Raw genomic sequence first — 27,508 nt, 5'->3', positions numbered from 1 at the left:
CAGCCTGAATGTCAATACAGTACAATACTGTACATTCTATATATATATATATATATACTTTTTTATATATTTTTATTTTTATTGAATAATGTGTATCTATATAGTGCATATTGTATACTGTACAGTGTATGTTATTATTTGTATATTGTTGAGTGTAATTATGTGTATATCAGATGTTTAAATTGTGCTGTGTTAATTTGATGTTATTGTAAATTGGTATATGTCTCATCACTGTCACGACTACTATGTTGATCGAACTGCACCCAAGAATTTCACACACCATTGCACTTGTGTATTTGGCTGTGTGACAATAAAGTGATTTGATTTGATTTGATTTGAACTGGGCATAACAGGCACCCACAAGAGAAGGGCCATCAAAAACATCACAGAAGCTGCTGAGAAGGCTTCGCGGCTGTGGATCAGGCGGAGTGACCCGTGGCAGAATGCTGCCCAGACATAAGTTGGGGCTTGATTAACCCTGGCTGGGTCACCCGGGAGAGGGTGTATGATGTTTGAATGACCCGAAACATCACTGATGATGTGTCTGAGTGCATGTATCTTTTACCTTATAATGATGAATTTCTTATAATCGGTGTTGGGTAAGTTACTCCAAAAAAGTAATTAATTACTAATTACTAATTACATCTTCTACACTTTAATTAGATTAATGTACTTATTACTCTGTCTGAAATGAAATGAAATTACTCATTACTAATTACTTTTCATAAACCCATAATAACTTTGACCAGATGAAAGGATAGACATCAAATTATTCTTTTAATTCTTTCAAACAAATCCTATAACATCAAATAAATTATTCTTGAACTGTTCTTAAACTGTTCCTAAATGGTTTATAAAATCTTACTCAAAATCACTTTCTTTATAATTTCTTCATGAGCAAGTACATTTGTTGCAAAAGGCTGTAAACATCATAACATTTGTAACAGTATAGTAACAGTAAACCGTTTTAACAAGGCACCGCGGCCCCTCAGCAAACCAGAACAGAAGGGGAAAAAATATTGGCTTACCGTTTATCACGCGCTGAAACTTTATTTTGGACTGAAACTTTACAATCTGGAATCATGTGTAGCGGTGCAACAGTCACATGAAGACCTTTGACACCAGAACTTATTCAGATCATTGAATCTAAATGACACCTGCACTAAAAACAAGCTAGACGCAGCGCAGCAAATGAAGCAGAATGCAGGTGTCTCAAGGTGCATTTTTAAATATTGAACCTCATTTTAACTTGACACAGTGTCTAAACTCCGTCAGCTCTTACTTTGTAATGCATTACACCCACTGGTTATAATGAATTAATGATGAATTAATTGTGTTCAAAGCACTTAAAAATATCAAATCTGAGTAAATGTCTGATGAACAGAAATAAAAACTTTGTAGCATGTTTAATGTTGGTCTTTTTTTAATACTGAACTGAAATTAAAAATAAAAGTTTAAATCATGACAAAAAGATTTTGTCTGTTTTTCTTGCATTCTGTCCACAACTTGTAAAAACTGATTTGAAGTAGTCAATTTTACTTGTAAAGTGCTTTTCACAATACATATTGATTTCAAAAAGAACCTTCGCCAGGTGGGAATATATAAAATGTCTACTTTTGGAGCAGTTGTGTGCCAACTTTTTCTTTTGAAGATGTTTTCTCAATTTTTTGGTTGAGCACCTACACACTGAGCACTTTCGCCATTGGATGTGTGTGCTTTTGCTTATTATTTTATCTGACATGGTAACCACAATAGTTTAGCAGACACATTAATGTTTGTGTGTATGTGAGTGAGAATATTCAATTTGTTCATTTAGAGATATACCGGTACTGCAAAAGAGTAAGCTGCCTCTAATTATTATTATTATCTCAATTAATGCCTTGGGTTTAAATAGATCATAACAAATTCTTATAAAATATACTATTTGTATCTGAATTCTTAATTGTTTTTTTTTTATTTTATTATTTTTTTTTTTAGCTTTTTTAAAATGTATTTAATATTATTTTATATATACAGTATATATATATATATATATATATATATATATATATATATATATATATATATATATACACACACACACACACACACACACACACACACACACACACACATACACGTATATATAAAACTCTTGATGAATTTTGTCCAAGAATTAATTAGTATGATTTTTTTTTTTCATTTGCAATTAAAAATGTGCTGGTGTGAATGAAAGATAGGAGGACTTGTGAAATAACAGACAATGTAAGAAAGTGTACAATTTTAACAAAAAATTTAATTTTTTAATACATTTATTAGTCATTTTAAGAATAAAACCATTCATCATTCAAACACTAATTTGGAAGGGTTGACCTATATATTATTCTCTGTCCCTAAATACTTTTTTAGTCTTATTTTCTGATAATTGAGTCCTCTGCAGCTCATTTAAGATCCTCTCTCACTGGATGTTAAATGCTCTCTTTTCCCATTCTTCCTCTTTTATTCTCTCTTCATCCTCTTCTCCGTCACCCGGTTCTTTGACTCCCATGTCTTCATCACTATATATCACGCTTTACCTGGAAACAATGCAAATATGAACTTTTAATAAACAGAAGTTCATTGCAGATCACCCAGCGCAAATATTAAGCAGCAATAAAAGCAACTTTTTTCACCACGTGCAACTATAACATAACAATCAAGCTAGTGCCATTTTATAACATTTATCTTTACTGAATGAACATGCCCACAATTATATCATAATGTTCTTTTAAATACATTACAGAAATGTTAGTATTTATTATGCAAGAGAAAATTTCTTGTATTTCTGTACCATTACTGTACCATTTCTGCAGTGAACTTAAATAGTTTAATAACATTCTGCCGTAGCACTTAAATATCACCCACATTCAATTAAACATGAAGCCTTCTTTGAATATATGCAAATTAGAATTGAGAGCTATGACAGAGGGTCTGTTCTTCACACAAAGCTATCATAAGTCTTCAGAAGACCTAGAATATAGCACACAATTTGTATGGACTTTCATGATATTTTAATGGTGCTTTTTTCTTTCATTTTTGAAGCGGAATTGACCCCATCTACATTCACTTTCGATTGATGGAAAAGAGCAGCGTAAACATTCTGCAAAACATCTTTTGTGTTCCATGGAAGAAAGAAATTCATATGGGTTTGGAACAACACGAGGGTGTGTAAATGACTGAATTTAAATTTTATGGTTAAAGGTGCTGTATGCAATTTTAGCCGTTCTACTTCCACGAGACTGAGCCATTGAATTAGCCACGCCCCTCTTTCCAAAACCCAAAGATACCAAATGAGCTTTATTTAGACCGACATTGTGCAGAAAAGTTGTTAAAAACAACAGCAGCAAAATAGCGCCCTCAGCTGACAACTGTTATGAGCAACACGGCATAAAAATGGCATTAAGTCTCAATAATTCACTGCAACTACAATACTGTGAGAATGCACGAAATGTTTCGAAAGCGTCAGAGACCGTGGTCCGCAGACACATTTTTGTTTGCTGTTTACATTGTCTAGAGCTGTCACAGAGACCGGTGAGATATCGCACGACACTTATTTCATTAATATCTTACAGGGATATATATATATATATAGTTTACAGTACCTTTAACTATTCCTTTAACTTCTGCATTCACAAATCCAACATTGTATCTCTAAATTAAAATGTTTACAAAGCATATACTACTGAACAATATTTTGACAAAAGAAGTCTCAACCATAAAGGCCAGGCTTGGATGTACAGTTTTACTACTAAGAGGACTCAAGAAAAATATATTTAAGCATAACATTATTTAAGTAGAACATGTTTAGGAACATGTCCTACATAGAGAAATCATGTTGTGTACATATTTAACATTACATTTTGTATAAATGGTCCACATATGTATGTATGATAGTTTATATTGTATTTGCTGTAAATAACCTACTCAGAAGCATTAAATAATTGTAACTACAGTTATAATACATTATAATACTTAACTTTTTCAAAGTTATACCTAAAAGAGTATAATGCATTATAACACAATCAACATCCAATTTTATCCTCAAATGTTGTAATATACAGTATATTTTAGGTATTGTAAAAGTGCTTTCTACAAAAGCAACATCGTTTAAGCAGTCATAAGGATCGACGTGATCATATACAATTATAAGTGGTCTTGACCTGCTTTAAGTAAAGTTACAAAAGCAATGGCATCTTATGTACAGTCATAACATAAACTTGTTATATACAATATATTACAAGTCAAGCTTAACTATCATTAATACTATGTATTATAATACATAGAATATAAAGTAGAATTTATAGAAAAATGGGTAGCACTTTATTTTACAGTACTGTTCTAAATTTGCATACTATATAATACTATATAACCTTAACCCATATTAAGTAAATGTAGTTACCTAATATTACTCTGTACTTTCTTGAGTAATTAAACTGTAAGTATACTGAAAGCACACATACTGTAAAATAAAATGCAACCAAAAAATGCACAGAAGACAAAAGGAACACACATTCTTGATGTAAATTTTGAGACAGTAAGAAAAACACTTGTAAAGCTAAAGGTTAAAACATATATAATCTTATGGATGTTTATAATAAGACATGGCTTTTGCCACTTTACTTGAAGAATATCTAATATATTATAAAAATAGATATAATACATTAAAACTTCTAAAGATAAAATTTGATGTTGTTCATGTTATAATGCATTATATTCAAAGTATAACTATGAATCGGTAAATATTATAATGTATTATAATTGTGGTAATAATTATTTATGAGAATTAACAACATATTACAGTATATGAGACTTTACGAATGCATTATAATGCATTTATAATGCCTTTACAATTCATTATAAATATGGGATTCATAGAAAGAGTTCCCCAATTTATTTTAGAATGCAGACTGATAATACAATCCCAGGTATGGGGAAACCTGTGAATCATCCTGGGTTGGGTGAGGTGGGCTGTCCCCAAAATGTATACTGTGAGCTGCATTGGATAAAAAGCGTCTACTAAAATGAAAAGTTATCATAAATCCCACAGATTCTGCTTGCAAAGCTTAACTACAGCACATTTGAGACAACTGAAGACCACATATAGACCACACACACATTGATAGACATATACTGTAGAAACATATACACAAACATTTATAAAACAAGTACAGAACAGAGGCTGCAGGAGACGGGTGTTGGATACCTTGCTTTTGTTACTTGAAAACTGAGGAAGGGGGAACTGGTTTAGACTGAAAATAAATTCAACAGGTTAGTGTAAATTCAACGAAATGAGTGTTAAATTTATAGAGAATGAAGTTAATCAAAAATGATGACTGAGACTATAGATAGATACACTATATGGCTAAAAGTTTGTGGATACCATATGTGCTTGATGAACATTTGATTTCAAAACCTTAGGCATCAATTTCCCCCTTTGCTGTAATAACAGCTTCCACTCTTTTTGGAAGGCGTTCCACTATACTGTATGTAGTAACATGGCTGCAGGGATTTGCTCTCATTCAGACACAAGGCTATCAGTGAGGTCAGGAACTGATGTTGGTCGATGGGGCCTGACTTACAGTTGCTGTTCCAGTTCACCCCAAAAGTGATCAGTGGGGTTCAGGTCTGGGCTTTGTGCAGGCCAGTCAATTTCTTCCACGCCAGACACATAAACCATTTCTTTATGGACCTCACTTTGTTCACAGGGGCATTGTCATGCTGGAACAGAAAAGGGCTATCCCCAAACAGTTGCCACAAATTTGGAAGCACACAAAGCCCAAGCCATTACATAAAGAAACATTAAAGATTTTTCTTTACTGGATTTAATGGAGTAACCAAATTCGTTAATTAGAAGGGGGTGTCCACAAACTTTTGGCCATATATTGTAAATAGATAGATGGACAGATAGATAGATAGATAGATAGATAGATAGATAGATAGATAGATAGAAAAGCTTTTAGTCAAAGTTTTGTGAATTAAAAAATCATACAAACAGTTAACAGAATATTGAGTAAATACAAATGAGATTTGATTGAAAACAGATTTTAGGAAGAAATTATGTAAAGTTTCATTCATAGAAAATAGAGTAGTATAATTAAATGAATTAAAGTGCATTAGAGTATATTTTAATCTCTTTACCTGCAACATAAAAGTGTGAATACAGCTGTAGTTTAATGATTTCAAAAGGGTTTTTTCGAATGCATATTATTTTCTAATTATGTGCAAAAATACATCTTTTCATGTGTTCAAGAACTTACCGTCTACGTAGTTGCGGGCAGCGAACTTCAGCACCTCATCAATGAGGATGACAGGGAAAGAAAGTTTCAGTACCACCATCCACTGTTCTGGGTTCAAGTGTGTCAACTTGAAGACCATCTAGAAGAGGAAGAGGTAGGTTGTGGTCAGTGGAGAGATGTCAAATGTAAAGACCAGTATGAAACGAAGGTGTGAGACGTACGGGCAGGGGGTCAACATAGATGATCATGAAGTGGAGGGACATGGAGAGGGTCATGGCAGCCACCAGCCAGCCATTACTCCATGGAGGCATACGCAATAGAGACTGGTTCTCAGACAAACTACAGAGAAAGATGGAAGAGACAGAGAGACACACTTTTTGCCACCATCAGTATCAGGGTAACATTAGTGTTGTTCTAAAACTTAGTGAGCATTATTTTAAGGAATTATAGACACGCAACATTTTGGCGTCTTATAAGATACCTAATTTTAGGAAATCTAAGATTGCATGTATTCTTCATGGACAAGAGTGCATTGTAACAAGCTCAATGAAAATATTCATCCAAGATACTGGACTGAGTTGAGTGAAATGTCAACTATAAATATGCTGTATCTTATTTAAGACTGAGAAGTAGTGCCGATTTAAAGGTGTACTCAGTAACTTTTATCTTTGTGTCATCTAGGATTTACACTGACACCTAGCGGCTTGGATGCAACATAATTACAAAAATCAATAGTTTTTGGTTTCAGATGCCATTGTAGAAATGTAGTATTCACAGTCAGTCACGATTACTTTAATTAATGAGTGAAAGTGTCAAATAACAGGACAGTTACTGAGATTAATTGAGTAGTGTTCGACTGGTCATGTGATTCTAACATGGCAGCCCCCATGTGCGGACCCTCTCTATGTAGAATAAAACAGCTTTTATAAAGTTACTGATATGACTGGATTCTTCATTTTAATGTGCGTGCTCATGATTTCCTACATATATTGCAAAATTACAATTCATGTCTTTAGGAGTTTAACTTTTTTAATGAGGAAAAAATGTCTGAGTGCACCTTTAACATGTTAATTCAGTGTGATTAATTACAAATATTTCATTATCTTATTGAAGACTGCAAATTAGTGTCGATTTAACACAATGAATTATATATATATAAAAAAATGTGTTAAAAAATGTATGCAATTAATCATGGCTCCAAAATAAGGAATTTTCCTACCAATGGAGCAATTCAAGCTTGCAGTGCAACCTCCATGTTTTTACGAGTCTTAGTCAGCAGTGGGCAAAAAGCACAACTCCAGCTGTAAAGGCAATGTGTAGCTGTACAGTCAACAAACTGACAGCTGTTCAAAGACATCTGGACAGAATGATGGGTCTTGAGCAGCGGCGTCTCTACATTAGAGGCAGATGTGGCGCTGTTGTGCAAAATGCGTAGCATAATCATAAATTTAGTTTAAATAATATATTTTCTGCATCTTAAACTTGTTTTATGTCTATTATACAAGACAACAGAAGATATTCTTTTGAGAAATTCTATAATTATTAAGGTCTGTTGCATTTTTATTGTTTCATTTGCTGTGCGTGGGGCTAGCCCATCGTCCTCATGTTAAACAACTGTGATCTGGAGAACATAATATGCATGTGCAATGAGCATTCAGTGATAGACTGAGCGGCACGTTTGCCTTTGCTCCTTAGCCAATCAAAAGCTTTGATCATATGTACAGTATGTCGAGCTGACATGGTCCTCCGAATTTACCACTCTTGAGTGTAGACCTGCGTAACTTCATTGGTAAGTTTTAAAAGCTATATTTATTCTAATGTGTTGCTCATCATTTTAACGAAGTGTATACCATTGCTTTGAGGTGTTGTTAATGCATTGGTTTGTATTAGATTACAATTACTGCAATAATACTGAGAGTCTTTCATTTTAATTAGTTTTGTTATGCTGTTCATGCAAATTGAGATAATATGCCGATTTGCCTATATCTGGTTTTCTTTCATGGTAACTTGAGCTTTTTGACGTGGATGTGCATGTTTTACTGGTGATTTGTACTGAGATTCAATTATTAGGGATGTTTGTGTGTGGCATCATGTTCAGAGGTTGCGCTAGAAAAAATATTTATCTGTCACTCTGACGGACATAGTTGTAACATTTTCATCATGATCTATTTTTATCCTTCATACTTGTTTTCATTAAGCCTAATAAGTACTAGGGCTACATTCATGGGCGTAGCATTCATTATAATGGCATATATGACAGTGGATAGGCCTATATGATAGATTTGTTGACTCCTGCTTTAGCCTGGTGAAACCAAGGAATTCTAGGGTGAAAGTTCTACCTGTCAATCAACTGCTGTGCTAAAACAAGTTTTTAAACTTTGCTGATTAAAGTGCATACATAAATGCACAACTTCATGGTGTGCCTAATTTCAACAAAGTGTCACAGATGAGAAGCACACACATCTCTGAAGCTCAGTTACAGGTATACTCCACTGAAGTGATTGTTTTTGCCCCAACAGAAATATTTTTTTCAGCAAATATTGATTAATGTGATTTCATTTAACTAATCGGCATGTCATGTAATTAATTTGAATAAACATTTTAATTGATTGACAGTCCTAATTAAATACTTCACTGGCAAAAAAATTACTATTTTACCCAATATTTTGGTATGCTATGTGTTTTTCTTAGTTTGTAAACATGCTAACGCCAAACTCCTGAATCAAGTGCGAGCCCCTTAATCTTCATGTGAGGTAGGCTATTTGATGAGCACAAGTTATCGTTAAGAGAGTTGCTGCCTATATAGAACATTCCAAAGCAGCCAATCAGATTAGGACTCTGCAATAGAAGGTTGCTGCCTATGTTGACAGTTGACAGCAAGCTCATTAGGTTTTAGAACATTTGCTTTTTAAATTTTGTTCTTGGTGTCAACAGGCCTTTAGGAAGTTGTAACTTTTATGCATGACCAAATCATGTATGATGTCTAAAAATCGCAGTGAATATGTAACCTGTTGAGAGCGTTGCACATCTCAATTGTCACCAGGACAGACAGAGCCATGGTCATGGGTGGAGCAGCTTCAAACACCTCACAGTCAATGCCAGTGAAGTCCTCGTTCTCCTCGTGGCACTGCATGAAGTGAGACTACAGACAGGAAGAGAAATGAGCAACATTTCTTTCCTTGTTTGATTCAAAATATAAAAGTTTGGAGATATTGCTCACCAGCTGGTAGTAGGTGACATTAGGACCCTCATCATCATACAGGAACCAGTGAGCAGCAGCGCCCACAGTGGCGGCACCCACATATCCTAAGGACAGTCAATTTATAAGAATACTACCAAAACTCACAAAGAGAACAAGAGTGAGAAGCTATCTCACAGAGATGATGAGGATACTTACCACCAATGGCCATGTATCTGAAGAAAAGCCAGCCAGAGATTAGAGGCTCTTTGGGGGAGCGGGGTGGCTTGCCCATGATCTCAAGATCAGGGGGGTTGAAGCCCAGAGCAGTGGCAGGAAGACCGTCAGTCACCAAGTTCACCCACAGGAGCTGCACTGGGATCAGAGCCTCAGGCAGGCCAAGAGCAGCAGTTAGGAAAATACTGTAATGTAAAGGAGAAGGTAAGATAAAGTAAGGTAAGAGAAGAGCATAATGTTTCTACATATATGAAAACATACACATGATATCAAGCAAAGGCATCAAGTGTGTGGAATGTACTAATCAACTGTGCCATGGATTCTCACCAGACGACCTCTCCAACGTTGGAAGAAATTAAGTAACGAATGAACTGCTTCATGTTGTTGTAAATGGCTCTGCCTTCTTCAACAGCAGCAACAATGGAAGAGAAGTTGTCATCGGCCAGGACCATCTCAGAGGCTGACTTGGCAACGGCAGTGCCAGAGCCCATGGCAATGCCAATCTCTGCCTTTTTCAAGGCAGGGGCATCATTGACACCATCACCAGTCTTGAAGAAAGAGAATGACATTACTATATCTCCTCAAAGATCTCTTCAGGTAGTTCATGCCTTATGTGTTTAAGTGTGTAAGTGTCTCACCATAGCAGTAATCTCATCAAAGCCTTGCAGGAACTCAACAATCTTGGACTTGTGGGAGGGCTCGACACGGGCGAAGCAGCAGGCCCTGCGGACGGCATCGCTCTGCTCAGCACGGGGCAGGTCGTCAAACTCACGGCCGGTGTAAGCCTTGCCAGTCACATCCTCATCCTCACTAAAGATGCCAATACGACGGCAGATAGCCACAGCGGTACCCTTGTTGTCACCTGAGAGTTTCGGTTTGACACGATTCTTTAGTCTTTTGGCGGACAAGTTTTATGTATAAGATAGGAGGGATTGAAGAAGGCATTAAAAGAGAGAGCAGTGGACTGGAAATGCATACCAGTGATCATGATTACACGAATCCCAGCAGCCCTGCACAGTTCAATGGAGCCAGTAACCTCTTTACGGGGGGGATCCAACATACCGACACAGCCAACAAAGGTCAGGTCAGTCTGAGAGAAACAGCAAAGGAGTAAAACAAAGAATGTCAAATGTTATTGAACCTTATACATCATCCCTTCTGAAAAGACCAGCATAGATGGTCTAAAACACAACAGACATATCCAGAAAAATCCAGCCTGGATCAGCTTGTCTTGCTTGGTCATCAGGGATAATGCTTTGCATATGTAAATCTCATCAAGGTGTACGCTTTTAGTGTGTACCTCATAGTCAACAAATTTGGTAGAGTCCACAAGGTTCATTTCCTCGACCTTCAGGGGACTGTCACGGGTGGCCAAGGCCAGGCAACGCAGGGTATCACGTCCGGTACCCCACTCCTTGATGATGGACATGATCTTATCCCTCACAACGTTAGTCAGGGGCAGGCGAGTAGCTCCAACACGCACATAGGTGCATCTGTCAATCACACCCTCTGGAGCGCCCTATTAATGGAGAGCGGAAATGTGTTACAGGCAACTATTAGATGATCATCATTCATATTAACCACACAAGGAGATGAAATAAAGGATGCTATGAAGATAATCCTTGATAGTGATAAAAGCTTCTCCAACACAAAAAGGATCTTGATATAGTGATTGTATCAGATCCTTATTTACACAGTATTAAAGTACTTTAAAGAACACCATGGGATTACCATGGTATGAGTCCAAAAATCCATGTTATTACCATGATGTCTTATCCACACACACACACACAAAAAACTAACAAACAAACATGTGAAGTATGGAAAAGATTAATTGATTAATTTATTTTTAAAGTGAAATCATAAGGGAGTTGTTACCTTCACAAACATTTTGCTGCCTGCATCACCCTTGACAGGAGTACAATAGACAGACATGGATTTCCTGTCACGGGAGAACTCTAGAGTGAAGTTCTTCTTCATTAGCTGCTTTACAATCTGCACAAGATGACAATGTTGTTCCATTTGAGTTCTAGAGTTATTACCAGTATTCTTAAAACGTTTTCCACCAGTACTTACGCTGCAACAGGCATTGGCTCTCTCAACCTTGGACAGGTTGTTGACGTTGCTCTTGAACACGTTCATCTTCTCAACTAAGCAGCACAGGGCAGTCTCAGTGGCCTCACCGACCTTCTCATAGATCTTCTTAGACTGCAGCAGATCAGAACAACAATTTTAATTAGGAAAATGTAGAAAAGACATAATAACGGATAAAAGCATGTAAGAGTATATCTTTCACCTCGTTGTAGTCGAGGGAAGAGTCATTGCACAGAGCACAGATGGTGGACAGCTCAACCAGACCATCATACTGACTGCAGTCAACACGAGCACCCAACTTTGTGCTGAGGGAAAGATACCATTCTGATTACATTTAAGACTTTAACATATCTCAAAGTCTGTCTATTAAAATGCATTTTAGGGAAAGCATTTAAGTGTGTACTTACACCTCTCCCTCAGGGGTGTACTTGGAGCCAGAGATATCAAAGCAGTCAAGCTCAACGTGATCACCATCAATTTTGTCGACGACAAACATCTGTAATGATACATAGAGATCTTAGTCTGTGTTAAAGAAATGTTTATAAATGTAGAAATGTGAAGACCATAGGTTGTCCAGGTGTAGTGTGAAATTTCTATGCCACAAGTGACACCAAACGGAACTGCAAAAATTATGTTTCCACACAGTTATCCCAAACACTCTTTATGCCCTACACTCCTACCCGCCCCTGCTCTCCATTGTTTACTTCAAACAGGTAGTCCTGCCCCCAAATCATGGCACTGATTGAGTCAGAAGTGCCACAGTGTTTGAATTCTTCAGGAAGTCAAGCTACAAATGGCCTACTTATAGTTGATTCTGCACTTTAAACTTGGTCAGGAAAAAGTATTTAAACACTGAATAAACAAGGGCAAGCAGTATGAGAGCCAACAGTCCCAGAGAGGCTGACAGAGAACACACAACCAGGGTTGGGAGGGTTACTTTTGAAATGTATTCCACTACATATTACAGAATACATGTTGTAAAATGTAATTTGTAACATATTCCATTAGATTACTCAAGGTCAGTAACGTATTCTAAATACTTTGGATTACTTCTTCAGCACTGGTAGATTTTTTCACTTGTTTTGACTATAAAAATTCTGGCAGTACAGTAAGACAAAATACACATGTTTAAAATACATTCTCTGAAAAACCTAAATATCTTATGTAGTGTTGTTTCTAAAACAAGATAAAACAAATTGATCTTGTTTTAAGGATTTTTAGATATTTTTACAGGAAAACAATACAAAAAAAAAAGATATTTCTTCTGCTCCAAACTTACTTCAAACTTACTTCTCTGTCTGCTTGTATGAATGTAACACATCATAAGAAAGTATTTCACCGCTGTTCAAATGCACTTTGGATCGCATCATTTATATGGATAAATGTTTTCCATCTGAAAGGACTAAATATTAAATGAAACAAATGACAAATATAGCTGCAAGCAGCGATACCGTGGTCAAGGCAATTATCGGCACCATGAGCAGCAAAAGAAGCATTGTGACATGTTTTTGGTTAGAGTCCGATGAACAGTATATGAGTAGTTAGAAAAAGTAAACTTTCAATCATAAAAAAAAAAACATTTATTTTAAAAATAACTAGAAATAGCTACTTCTTAGAATTTTTGTCCATTATGTGGCAATGTTCTGAAACTGCTCGGGTAGTATCTGGGCATGATGGTTATCATGCAGGAAAGCGTTCAAGAGTTATAAGCCAAAATAGCCATTTTTCTATCTCCTGACCAGTAAGGACAGTGCGCCAAAATGCTGCAGGTAACCTCAGGGCCTAATGATGATGATACATACCAAGTTTCGTCCCAATCCCTCAAAGCGTTGCGGAGATACAGCCTCAAGTACAATTTTGCGTGTTCTTCGTCAAATTCGTTGAAGCGCCATTCGAAAACGGTATGGTTTATCAAAATTCTGTGAATATCTTTTTGTCGTGAGTTCCTCTAGATGATGCAGGCCAATTGTCGTGCAAATCGGACAAACAGTCTAGGAGGAGTTCGAAAAAGTAGGTTTTCAAATCATTTAAAAATGGCAGACAGGAGGTTTGCTCGATCATGACATAATTGGTATGATTGTTCTCGGCATGAACCACGGAATCTATCAAGACCAGTTTCATGACAGTCAACAGCTATTAGCATTTTTAGAAATAGCATTATAATTTGTGACCACAAGGTGGCGCTGTCCTGAAACTTTTTGAGTCCCTTCAGAGTATGGTGCCAAAAACACATACAGAGTTTCGTAATGAAATGCCAAGTCGTTCGTAAAATACAGCATTTTATGTCTAAATTCAAAATGTCCGACGTCCAAAATGGCCGACATAGGAATTTTTAATATCGTTGGACTCGCTATACCCCACTGAATCTAATTTGATGATTTTATGATAAACTGTTCAGAAGTTTTGAGCAAATATTTGCTTTTTTTATATCTCGTGACCACTAGGAGGCACTATTCCGAAACTGAGCAGGCACCCTCGAGTCATGGTTCCTATGAAAAATTGTAAGTTTGGTATGAATACGCTAAAGCGTTACGGAGATATACCCTCACGTCCATTTTGGCGTGCTCTTCATCGAATTCGAATTGAAGCGCCATTCGAAAACGGTATGGTTTATCAAAATTCTGTGAACTATATTTTGTCGTGAGCACCTCTAGATGATGTGGGCCAATTTTCTTGCAAATTGGACAAACGGCCAAGGACGAGTTCGAAAAAGTAGGTTTTTCAGAAAATGCAAAATGGCGGAAAACTTTTCATGACAGAAAATGACGTCATATGGTGCAATCGAATCGTCTTGAGCCAAGGAATCAGAGGAAAAAATAATTTAATTTCTAGGACTCACAACTCAAATGTTATTAACATAAACATGAGTGCAAATTTGGGCAGTTGGTGGCGCTAGAGGGTTTGAGGTAGAGACGCCAAATGCTATGGTAACAGATCAGACTGTCCTCTAACTGTGTGCAAAATTTCATAACTTTTCCGCAAGCGGTTCTATGGCCTGCCATAGACTCAAGAGCGGAAGAAGAAGAAGAAGAAGAAGAAGAAGAAGAAGAAAACTAATGAAAACAATAGGGGTCTTTCACCCCTTCAGGGCTTGACACTTAAATAGGGGTCTTTGCCCCTTCGGGGCTTGACCCCTAATAAAATGCAAAATAATCTGTTCAGTAATAAAAATACTTTTTGAATGTAACTGTATTCTAATTACCAATGATTTAAATTGTAACTGTAGTGGAATACAGTTACTAATATTTTATATTTTAAATACGTAATCCCATTCCATGTATTCTGTTACTCCCCAACCCTGCATACAACACATACATCGCAGTCTGGGACAGCGTAGGCGACAATACAGTCACGGAGCAGGGTATGCATTGCATAAAGTCCATTTACACTACCAAAATTTTATGAATGGGCTGTTTTCATTTACATTGACGTAGCTTGACATGAAATTGAATATATAATAGGATGCAGAGGGTGCAATAACTGGAAAAGAACCGCAGAATTAAATTGCAAATATAAAAACTCCATGGCCATGGCTACTGACTTTGTGCATATGACGTATCGCATAGTGCTGCTCTTAAGGCATTTTGCTCTTAAAATAGGGCCCTTCAACTTTAAACATACAGGTGTCATCCAAAGAGTATGTCAGTATATCAGTATTAGCTGTAGCTTCATTATTTCTTACTGGACGAGTGTGTGTGAACACACGGGCACAGGTTGCATAACACATACCTTAGTCACACACATCTGGTTGGTGGTCAGGGTGCCAGTCTTGTCAGAGCAGATGACGGAGGTGCAGCCCAGGGTCTCCACAGAGGGCAGAGAACGAACAATGGCATTCTTCTTGGCCATACGTCTGGTACCAAGAGCCAAGCAGGTAGTGATGACAGCAGGCAGACCTTATAAGAGTAGATTGTGGATGGATTAATATCTGTCATTGATAATTACGTTGACATGAAGTGTTGGCCAGTGGTCAAGCATGTGGTCCACTTGTGTAGTGTTAATTTTCAGATTTATTTCTTTTGACAAAAATGCTCTTTAAATTTAGACAATATTTCATCATGTCAAATTCATTAATTTTAAAATTCATAAATTTTACTCAGAATAGTAAATAGACATTTAGTTTTATAAACAACTTAAAATTATTTAAACATTTATCAAACATATTAAATATTTAATGTTTTTTATGTAAGATTATACATGTGAGAAACTGTCCTGAAACTTTAAATAATAGCTTATACTGAAAATACTGAAGTATTAGCTACTTTTTAGAAGTAACTCTGTTGTGAATTCCTCATGTTTAGACAGTTTAGGATATTGCATTGCATGAAGCGTGTTTTATTAGGAAACAGCGTATTCACAACGCAAGTTATGCATTATGACTTAGTTCAAGTTTGCCTGTTCATTCGCTTCATTGTCTGTGCAGATGTAAGTTGTAATATTAAGTTTATGAACATAGGAAAATTTTCGAATGTGTTTGCTGCATGGTAGGAAATACATAATAAACCTTGGGGAAAAAATAAACAAAGTGATATGTGTTACATGTGTCATGATCCTCACCCTCAGGTATGGCAGCCACAGCCAGAGCGACAGCGATCTTGAAGTAGTACACGGCGCCACGGATCCAGGATCCACCATGGACAGGGTCGTTGAAGTGACCGATATTGATCATCCAGACAGCAACGCAAATCAGAGAGATAACCTTAGAGAGCTGCTCACCAAACTCATCCAGCTTCTGCTGCAGGGGGGTCTTTTCCTGCTCGGTGGCAGCCATCTGGTCTCGGATCTTACCAATTTCAGTGGCTACACCAGTAGCGACAACAACGCCAACAGCCTTGCCAGAAGCAATGTTTGTGCCCTACAGTGTGGGAGATGAAAATTACATTTTAACAAATAACTAGCAATTCCTTAACATGATTTACCCAAGCAGCAGATATACCCAAGTTCCTGGATCAACTTCTTTGCTGGTCTTGCTACAACATTACTATTAACTAATCAGATTTTAGGTTTGGGAGTAGGTTAAGGGTTAGGTTTAGGATGGGATTAGGCCTAGATCCAGGGTTGGGGTTTGAGCAACATCCTTATCAACCTATCATTTTTCTCTGATTGTTGAAGTAGGTCATGGTTGGTTTTAGGGGTTAAGGGTAGGGTTTTGGCTATGATTATTTGATAGGAAAAAATTTCCAGGATCAACAAAGGATGTTAATGTAGGAGCATGTCCTATTTGGGTAAAGCACATAGTGTGTATCAACTATTCGAATAATTTTAGAACAAATGTATGGAGGAATGAGGGGTTTGGTAGCTGAATAAGAGGTAGATGGTCAACGAGGGTTAGAGGAGTGTTTGAATGGAGACTCACAGAGAAAAGCATGTTCTTCTTGTCCTGGTTCACGGCTCTGGGGTCGGGGACAGCTTCGGTGTGCTTGATCACACTGACGGACTCACCTGCAAAAATAATTGTATCTTGTTTGTATAGCACTACAATAAATGAACTTCAGTCTGTATTGTATTATTCAAACTCAACTGATTTAGACTGATAGATGTACTAACCAGTCAGGATGGACTGATCCACACGGAGAGTGGTGGAACGGATGGCAGTAAGCCTGATGTCAGCGGGGACTTTATCACCAACTGGGGAAAGGGAAAGAGAGAGTTTTCAGTATGGCAGCATACTCATGAAAATGATTCATGAACATTGTAAAAGACTATGTCATAATGACCCTTATGAACAAATATGCATCCTGACAGTGAGTTGGTCGAACTTCCGAGCAAACACACAATGTTTCCTTAATGTTAGTGTGTGGTTCCCATTTGTGCTTTTTGGGGGTAAACAACTCCTAACATTCTAGGGCTATGTTCCACTTCAAATTTGTATGCCCTTTCCTCGCTAACTTCCCTCCATCTCAGGGGGGCAGTGGTGGCTCAGTGGTTAAGGCTCTGGGTTACTGAGAAGGTCAGGGGTTCAAGCCCCAGCATAGCCAAGATGCCACTGTCTTGACCCTATCTGCTCCAGGGGTATACCATGGCTGACCCTGCACTCTTATATGCAAAAAAATAATTTCACTGTATATGTGTATAATGTGTGACTCTGGACTCAGATGTAAGTCAGTGCATGTGTTGTGTGAGTGCCCTCTACTGACAGAACCCATGCAATGGGTTTAAATGGAACACCTTAAACCCTTTATCACTTGGAGCATGTTGAAGGCTGATGTCAGTTTGTTGAAATATTTTGTTATTTTTGTACCTGAAAAAACAGCATTTTCAGAGATTGATACAATCACAGATTCAGGTAAAGTTTATTTGAAATTTCAGAGTCTTATATAAAAATCTTATCTTTTAAGAATTAAAAATTGATTTTTTTATTGGAATTAATTGTTAGAAAGGATTAATCATGTTTTACAAAAACAAAAATGGTAATATTACAATGAGCACATAAGCTATGGTTGTGTAACAAACTGTCAGTTTAAGATAGCCACAAGTATTAAATCTCAATATAACTTTTCTGAACTGCTTAACTGACCTATCTTCACTTCCATCATACATAAGATTTGTGTGGGGTGGGGTAGTTTAAGCGTGATCTGTGTTGTGATATCACAATCGATTTCAGTAGGCTCACTCCCTCTGTCAAAATCAAGGGGTTGAGGGGCTGTCAACAGAAACTTCCCTTGCCCACTTAATGAAGTGGAATAGACTTCCAAAATGGCGGCGTGGATTCCCACGAGGGGAAGTACAGGGGCGGGTTTATGATTTCTGAGGCCCCAAGCAACTGACCAACCCCGGGCCCCATTTAGAAAATATTTGCTTATAAAATGACATAAAATTGATTTTAAACCATAATTTTAAATTCAACCTATCAGCCATTGTAGCCAAGTACATTCAAAATGTTTAATGAAATAAAAATTTTGTTAGATAGATAATTAATGCATGTTTTCTAGTTTTTCCACAATACAGTGATAAAAAAGCAATATTTACCTACATATATTTGTATGTTTTTCTTTTTTTTTTTTTTGGTGAACAGGGTGTGCAAAACTACTTCACCCAGTAACATTTTGGAATTCCTTTGTTACAGTATATATTATATTATAACCCAACAATGATTTATTGTTGTCCAGTTAGTCATTATAATATGATACAGTATAATTATTATTACTTTGAGGATTTGTTGTATACAATAGTAATATATTTCTGTCTTATTTACTATACTTTCATCTGGAGCTTATATTTTAACGCTGCAGTGTATTGTTCACCATGTTGCAAAAGGCTGTATTTTATGTAAGCACTGTAGGCAACATTCGTAACTGTAACAGTAAACATACAAGGCGCGCTGAAACTTTGCTCAGTGCAGAACAATCTGGAATAATGTTAAGAATTGTAACAGTCACCTCTTTGCAACCTGAACTTTTTCAGAACGTTAAATATTTGTGACACCTGCGCTAAAAACAATCTAGACGCAGTGCAACGAATGAAACATAACACCGGTGTCTCGTCATGCATTTCTGAAACGTGAAGTTATTTTTAACTTGACACAGAGTCTAAAAATGGGCCAGCCCTGCGTGAGACACTGAAGAAACAGTGAGACGCGGTGCAGCAGTCAAGGATGTTCGTCCATTGTGCTTACATAGAAAAACAATGGAAAACAGAGCAAACGTACGCAAAAACACTTTCGGTGTGAACGGCCCCTAACTAATCCGTTCACGCGTATCTGTGTGAGTGAAAGCGCATGGGCGAAACAAGTTCGGAAGGCCTGTATATATTTTCAGAAATTACAAACCCGAACCCAAAGTCCTACTGACCCAAACCCAGCAGCTTCATGAACCGCTCTGAGACTGCAGACAACAGTATATCCGCGCATGTACTCAGAACAACATGTCACCCCTCAAGCAATTTTTGCCGAGCTTTCCTACCCGGGGCGGGGGGTCCCCCCGACATTTGGGGCCCCATGCAATTGTGTGGTGGTTAAAATCGCAACTGGGGAAATGCTTAGGGAAGTTATCGAGTGGATGTATACAGTGAAGTTGAACACAGCCTAGGAACATTCTTTTTAGGTTTTATTTTTATACCCAAACATTAACATTGCCAGAAATTGTACGTTACACAATTGTTAATTACACTCAGACTGCACTTAGAAGCTATGCAGTCTGCAAATCAGGGACTATGTCATGTATATTCAAGATTTCGTTTTTCTTCTTTTAGAACTCTTATTAATTATCCACTTGATACCCAAGATAGACTGACAGCTAGGAAAGACTGCCCTCTAACCATCTAGCATCAGTTTAAGTCTTACTTCTCTTCAGTCTCAGCACACAAGACAGATACAAAGACAGAAGACACATTCAAAATGGAAAACTTGTGCACGGCATATTGCACAGTATACACGATACACTACTATCTACTGTTAAAATAGTATGTGAAACGGTAAGCATTATGCAACAATAAACGTTCTGAACAATAGTGTTCTGTTGTACATCATGTCCTCATTATGTTGCATATTTAATTCAGCAATTTGCATCAAGATAACATCTTGGAAATAAAAGTTGTTTTGCATTTTTAATAAACTTTTGTGTAAAAAATGGTTGTCAACTGATTAAAATTTAAATCGAAATAAATATATGATGTGCCGATTAATTGAATTAATCGTAATTAATCACATGTAATCAATATTTGCTGAGAAAAGCCCCCAAATAATTTAGTATTCATTAAAATAATTATAAATATTATCTATATAATTCATATCATTACAAATAACAATTCAGATAATTCAGATAATTTACAAATATTGTGGCCAGTAGCTTCAAAGTAGCTTTAGGAGTCAAAATATGATTTACTTAATTGCCATATCTTTAAACATAAACCTGTTACTGACCTACTTCGTATGCGCTATTTTTAAATGTTGGCCTATGTGCTCATGCATCAGACAGATGCTTTCAGATAATTAATTGCACTGAATTAACATATTATATCGACAGCTCTATTAAAAATGTCTTCATCCTTGACAGCCCAATCAAATATGTCCACTTCTTTCATCACACTGGAAATGGAAGGTCAAGTCAACCATATTGCATTGTGAGACATAGTGTTCAGCAAAGTGTGCTCTGTAGTATCCTGCACATTTTGGCAAAAATAGTAGGTCATCGGGGTAGTGCTGCATGCTGCATACTACTTTCTTAGTAAATAACTGGAATGCCATTCCAAACATTCCTACTACAGAAACTAAACAGACAGCGAAGAGCTTGAAGTATGTGAAGGAATCTCACCAGACACCTCCACGATGTCACCGGGGACAATCTCTCTGGCCTTGATCATCTGGACGCTCTTTCTGTCAGAACGGTAGACTTTTCCCATCTCAGGCTCATACTCCTTCAGAGCCTCAATGGCGCTCTCAGCATTACGCTCCTGTACATGTATTTACATTTATTCATTTAGCAGGTGCTTTTATCCAAAGTGATTTACAAATGTAAAACACACAGACCTATTTGCTTGGTTTATATACCAGACTTGAATGAATTATGCATTCATTTCATTTACTTTATAAAATCATTAATCTGTGTTTATATGCCACTATGATGAAGTAACAGAGCCACTGGTGCATTACCTGCCACACACCAACTACGGCATTGGCGATTAGAATGAGCAAGATGACAAATGGCTCGACGAAGGCAGTGACGGTCTCTTCGCCTTCCTCAAACCAAGCCAGCACCTAAATCACACAGTGATACTTTACAGAGCAACACATGATATGCATTTCTTCCATTTACAGTCCGTTTGTTATATTCCTTGCAAATTTTAGAACAGATAATGTCAAAAATCAGCTTGGCAGAACCTTGTGAAAATGTCAGTAATTCGAATATTAGAATATTCTAATGTATGCTACCAGTCAAGTGTTTGGACACATTTGACTGAATATATGTTTCTCATGATCTTAAAATCCTTTTAATATAAAAGCTTATGTTTTTTTATTTATTTATTTTTGTATGGATGAGTTGGTGTCCAACATACACAAGAACTCCTTCAATACTGTTTAAAAAGCATCCCAGTTCCCTATATTTATATTTATATATTTAATAAAAAAAAAAAAAATAAAAAAAAAAATTGTAGGTGTGTCCAAACTTTTGACTAGTATTGTAGATTGTATTGCATGGTATATATTCAAGAGCGGTAAAAGATAATTCTACTTAAAAACTTTAAAATATATATATATATATATATATATATATATATATATATATACTTTTTTTTTTTCTTAAGTAGAATTATCTTGTTTGATAATTGGAATGTTGGAATTATCTCTATATAATTATTATAATTATAATTGTTCTTTGTTTTTTTATGTATGTCATTATGAATTATTCAGTATAATATTTTTGTATGGGAATCAAAATAACATTACTAAAGTTTACTAATCAGTAAAAATTCAAGACAAGCAGCCTATGATTAGATATGTTCAGCTGTTTAATGACTTCAGTATATTTATCTAAACTCTTGATTGATTCTTGATTTATGGATCGAAGGAAGGCCTTTTGGTTCACTGGGCCCATATTAAATATTATTTAAGAAGATGGGAACTACGATATTATGACAGCATGATACTAATGATCTGGTTGCTTACTTTCTCCACTTGTGCAACAAATGGCTAACATAAATAAGCCATCAAAAACATTATTTCACAATATTGTTGCACAATAGACATTTGGCTTTCTATCTGTCCTCCCTGGGCTCATCCCTCACTCTCTAGCTCCCTCTCCATCCCTCCATTTCTCCTGACCTTTCCTGAAGGATAGAGTTTCTGTCTTCGACTTCAGTCTTTCTTAAAATAAACCTGTCCTCTCTCTCTGCCGTCTTCAGAGCTCCTCAATATTTTCCTTCTAAGGCCATTTGAACAGCTGGCCGAGAAGAAGAGGGGAGGGGTCCGACATGAATACCCCCGTGTTCACCCCTAACCCCCTAAACACCCCCTGAACCACTATAGTCTCAAACCTACAGAGGCTTTCCTGCTCTGAAGACAGCATAGTAAATGACACCATCAGTGTGGCTTCCTCACATAAATTAAGATTGATCAACTCTACTGGAAACTATTTCAGATGCTCCACTGCAATAGAGAATGTGTTCATCATATTAGACATGTGTTTCTAAAGTTTCTGAAGGTGTAAGGCTTATGCTGTCAGTGCTACGTAGCCTTTTGCAACTACATATTTTGAGCATATAACCGTAACTGGCTATAATAAACAGCAAATGAGCTTGTTTGCCTTATTGTATAACACCATAGATGGCTGTGGTGTATGTTACACCTTCAAGTGCAGTATGGTAACATCTACAGTGTTACAACAGCTATTTACATGATGACCACTAAGTTGAAAGGGTAAGTTTAAAAGAGTGCCATGACTGTACATGACAAATTTATGTATATGCTATACCTGATTACACCAATCCCATGAAACAAAGCTTGACATCTTTTCTACACACTTCAAATGAAACATTCAACAAACTTATATACAAAACACTTATAATGCCTATTGCGATTAGAACATAAATCAGTCAGAAAAATGGTATGTTCTGACGTTATGAGTTGTAGACCAATAATATAATCAGGGCTGCATTTCCCAAACGCATCATAAGCCTAAGTAGAATGTAGAAACCATTGGCGGCAATGGTCTCTATGATCAAGTTAAGCTTGCAATGCTTTTAAGAAACGCAGCCAATGGCAAATATTATAACATCATCAATACTATTGCCATCGTGATCTTGGTCTTTGTTAAACTCTCTGCTTAGAGAACTTTTTGTTATTATGATATTATTCTTCATTTAACAAAATGAGTCTTGTCCAATATTGCCTTGGTTTGGTAATTTTATATATAGATATATATAGAGAGAGATAATGCCCACTGTATGCCAAATAAAATAGACATAAAATATTTTTGTGACAAAAAAAAGATACTAATAAACCAAAGGGAATTAAAAAGTAATATAAGTATTTTCATAAGGGTACAAACATATACATATATCCTCTGAAAATTTATCTGAGGGTGACTAACATATATGATAACATATATTATATAATGTTTGAATCATTCACTTGTTGTTGACTTACAAAAGAGATGCAGGCAGCGAGCAGCAAAATTCTGACTAACAGATCCTCAAACTGCTCAATGATCAGCTCCCAGATAGTTTTACCTGCAAAGAATGGAAACTCATTTTCTATCTTTAACAGATTTTCAGAATAAATCATTGAAATATCAATCTAATGATCACAGGTCATACTTACCCTCCTCAGCAGGCAGCTCTGAGAAACACAGCATATGAAAGAAACACAAAGGAGAAAGAGTCAGAGAGAAAATAAAACTGACTAGTATTCATGACAATAGTACAACATTGCTTTGACAAATCAAGTGTGGCTCAAAGGAAGTATTATAGCATAAGCATTTATCATTGATTTCCCTTATGAAAAAAGGTCCATGAATTATGTTTCCAAATACATCATGAAATAGTGAATAACCTGAAAATTAACTGGGGGGATCAACTCATGTGGGACATATGAAAAAAGTTGAGTAGTGTACTTGGACAAAATGGCTCGAAATTTCAAGAATTATGCAGATGATAAAAATATTTTTGCCCAACGGAAAGTATTTTTTAGTAAGAATATCTCACAATGTGATCAGATGTACATTACATTGTTGAGGCTGAATTATTCAGTCTGGGATGTTTGCATAATATTTATTTATTCCATACAGGCACATTTCCATAATATGAACAATTTGAAATCTAACAGGATTTGCAAAAATAGTAGTTGAGTACCAGTTTCAATATTCAAATATATTTTAATATATATTTATTAAATTATTATTAATACATATTAAATGTAAATTCACACCAGAACAGTAATAGGAAACCTGCTTACTAACAAGTAATGTTTTCAGACACTTTATGTTAAAAATTAAAGTTTTTCTGGAGAAGCAGTCTTATTTTGTACATCATGACTTTGCACTACCAGGAACATATGTGATCTCCCAGGTCATCTCCAGCCAGCATCTAAGAATCCACCCTCCCCCATCAGCCTGAAATATCACTCATCTAATAAGAGCGATCAAATAACCAAGCAAGACCCTTGAGCCATCACCTGTCTTCCTTTCCCTCTCCCTCTCTGTCTCAAGCTATTTTCAATCTCTGCTTCTTAGCTTCTTCAGCACAAGTTGTTGATGTCACTTCAAATGCCACTGAACAACCTGAGCATTTCAAAATATCCTAAAACATGCATTATATTTTCCTACCAAAGTGAAGATCTGACTTTAAGTTGAAACAAGTTGAGGTCCTCTACCATTATCACTACTCAAAAGTTAAACCCAAGAGCTTAAGTCTAATTCCATCTCTGTACCTTCCCAACAAGAACCATTTCTAGCATTTAGAGTGTTTGGATCTCTTCTATTCAACCCCACAAGTTTCTTCTACTCATCCTGTTGATCTCACCATTGTAGCCGAACTTGGCCAGGTTCTTCTTGACCTGATCAGGGGTAAGACCGGTGCTCTCACTAACCCCAAAGTAGGCCAGACATTCGGCCGGGCCCTTGGTGTGGGCGTCCTCCATCCTGTCAGGGGTGAAGGTTCCGGAGTGGCAAAGGCTTAATTAAACTGGTCTATCCGTTCTTTTAATGATCGTATCTATTGCTTGTGTTGCTCTCTGTATAACAAAATCTGTCCCCTGTTACTTGGACCCCCTCCTCACAGGATTGATGGACTGACAGAAAGAGCAAATAAATTCACAGTTGTGCTGCGTTTTATACTGGGGACAGCTGCCCCATTGGTCAAAGTCACCCATCGCCACATCCCAGATTTGCAGTCGCTTGCAAATGGCTTTGCAGGGCTGGCTTATAGTAGAGGGATCAGATGTCTTCGGCATCTCAGACTTGAAGATATGGGGTGGAATGGGGTGGGCAAAGAGCATGAGGGAGGATACACAGGGGGCAACACTGAAATGAAAAGTTGATCTGTTTTTGGAACATGCATGGTCAGTGGAATAAGGAGAGAGGAGAAGGTGAGAGAGTGAGGCAGAAGAAAGTGAGTGATGGGCCAAATGGCCTCCAAAAAGGGGGGAGGAGAGGTGTTGGAAGGTTAATTTGGTACAAGCATTAGAGGAGTGTGGTTACATGGGGGGCTTTAATAAGAGAGTGCCCCACTGACAGCTACTCTTTGGTTTGGCAAGAACGAGAACATTGTTAAGAGGATAATGGCATGGCCTTTGATCTTAATAATCTGATTCGACAATCAGATTCAGTAAAACTGTAAAGTTCTTATAACACCCAATGGAAAATGGAAAATGTTTTGCTACCTTCACAAGTTCTGAAGTACACCCCATATTTGTTTCGTCCCAGAAGTAAAGCATCAGTTTTAACAATGTACATTGGTTAAATTTACAGGAAGAGAATCAACTCCCTCTATTGAAGAAAAAAACTACAGGAGCCTAAGAAAGATCCTGGTCTACTATGCCACTCTCATATTAAACTTGCATCATGCTTTTGAAGTGTAACAATAAAAAAAAGAGGCTTGAATAAGAAAACAGAAAACAGTATAATTTTATTAACATATTAAAATTATAATAACCAAAGAAACAAACTGCATCATATTTAAAAGGTCACAATGTCACGGAATGCAGAGGCAGGACCCAAAAGCAGATTTAAAAAGGGAATTTATTTATAAAAAACAAAAAACCAACATAAATCTCCCAGAAGGGGGAAAACAAACATAAACATCCCCGTAGGGGAAAACAAATAAGTAAATAATCCAGGCTGGGCAGGGGAAACAGGACCAACCAGACTGGAAAACAAGAACCAGGGAAAGAGCAACAAGACCAACTGACAGGACAAGGGAGAACAAACAAGACTGGAAACAAGAAGAAATGGCACTAAACAGCAAACACGAGGAGACTAAAATAGGGTGAGATATCAACAGGTAAGAAAGGGCAGATGCGACTAATTAACTAATTATGGGCAAACAAGGAGGCGGGGTATGACATAAGATAAAGAGACACGTGGCGATACAGAAACAAACAAGGCCATGTGCTCTCACAAGACAACAAAATACCCGAATGGCATGAGCACACATCGCCAAGACAATAAGGCAATATATGCACATGCCAACCGACAAACAAGATGAGAGTATGAGTAGCAACGCCAAACAAAGCGATGCCATGCATTCTCACACTAAACGAAAGCTGAGTGTACATTACGAGGCAAACAGCACGTGATGCATGCAACAGGTGACAAAAACAAGACAGGACACCTGTGCGAGAGTTCGGCCACACTTTAAGACCGAAGTGACCGAACCTCAGCACAACATGAAAACAGCTCGCGACCCGGGCGCACAACGCAATGCAAGGCGCATCCGTGTTCGCAAGAGACAAACTACTGAATCATGATGCACCTATGTCAGTAACAGACAGACATGGAGCATGAGTGTCCAGATCCCGACACAGACCGAAACCGAACCAGACAGGAAGTCAGGATCCAGACACCGTGCTCCCAACATGAAACAAGACAGAACGAAGAGCACACGGCAGGGAATACAACCGAAACTGTGCGCTCACACAAAGACAAGACAGACATGGGACGATGATGCCACTGTCCTATCAGACAAAAACCCAGACCTGACAAGGTGACACACAATACTGGTAAACCAACCAAGAAATAAGGAGTTGGTGATGTGGCTAAAGATCAGCTCTGGCAACTGGAAGGTTGCTGGTTCAAACCTTGCAAGAAGCTAT

The 27,508-nt window shown here is 37.1% G+C and overlaps 1 protein-coding gene across 1 annotated transcript; it reads right to left on the bottom strand.

Annotated features, from left to right (window-relative positions):
- Nucleotides 1–2,255: 2,255 nt before the first annotated feature.
- Nucleotides 2,256–25,508, bottom strand: atp2a1l (ATPase sarcoplasmic/endoplasmic reticulum Ca2+ transporting 1, like). The gene is made up of 24 exons (XM_051666951.1): nucleotides 25,219–25,508; nucleotides 24,020–24,037; nucleotides 23,846–23,928; nucleotides 21,353–21,457; nucleotides 21,015–21,153; nucleotides 17,311–17,391; nucleotides 17,120–17,205; nucleotides 16,321–16,618; nucleotides 15,493–15,659; nucleotides 12,171–12,259; nucleotides 11,966–12,068; nucleotides 11,746–11,877; nucleotides 11,548–11,664; nucleotides 10,970–11,188; nucleotides 10,648–10,759; nucleotides 10,308–10,531; nucleotides 9,997–10,217; nucleotides 9,652–9,854; nucleotides 9,475–9,560; nucleotides 9,263–9,396; nucleotides 6,476–6,593; nucleotides 6,276–6,393; nucleotides 5,222–5,267; nucleotides 2,256–2,555 (listed from the first exon to the last, which is right to left on the bottom strand). Exons 1-23 carry the CDS (start codon nucleotides 25,334–25,336, stop codon nucleotides 5,263–5,265), a joined length of 2,976 nt encoding a protein of 991 aa, XP_051522911.1. The 5' UTR covers nucleotides 25,337–25,508; the 3' UTR covers nucleotides 2,256–2,555; nucleotides 5,222–5,262.
- Nucleotides 25,509–27,508: the final 2,000 nt, after the last annotated feature.

Source organism: Myxocyprinus asiaticus, chromosome 32 (genome assembly GCF_019703515.2).
Source record: "Myxocyprinus asiaticus isolate MX2 ecotype Aquarium Trade chromosome 32, UBuf_Myxa_2, whole genome shotgun sequence".
Lineage (NCBI taxonomy): Eukaryota > Metazoa > Chordata > Actinopteri > Cypriniformes > Catostomidae > Myxocyprinus > Myxocyprinus asiaticus.
The sequence above is the reverse complement of the archived record's forward strand: the minus strand, read 5'-3'. Positions and strand labels throughout refer to the sequence as shown.

Excerpts from the sequence above, each read along its gene's own strand:
- atp2a1l (XM_051666951.1), bottom strand. The coding sequence starts at position 25,336 with ATGGAGGACGCCCACACCAAGGGCCCGGCCGAATGTCTGGCCTACTTT. Across the intron at positions 11,665-11,745 it reads GAGCCAATGCCTGTTGCAGC|ATTGTAAAGCAGCTAATGAA; the intron begins GTAAGTACTGGT and ends CATCTTGTGCAG. Across the intron at positions 9,561-9,651 it reads CAGATACATGGCCATTGGTG|GATATGTGGGTGCCGCCACT; the intron begins GTAAGTATCCTC and ends GACTGTCCTTAG.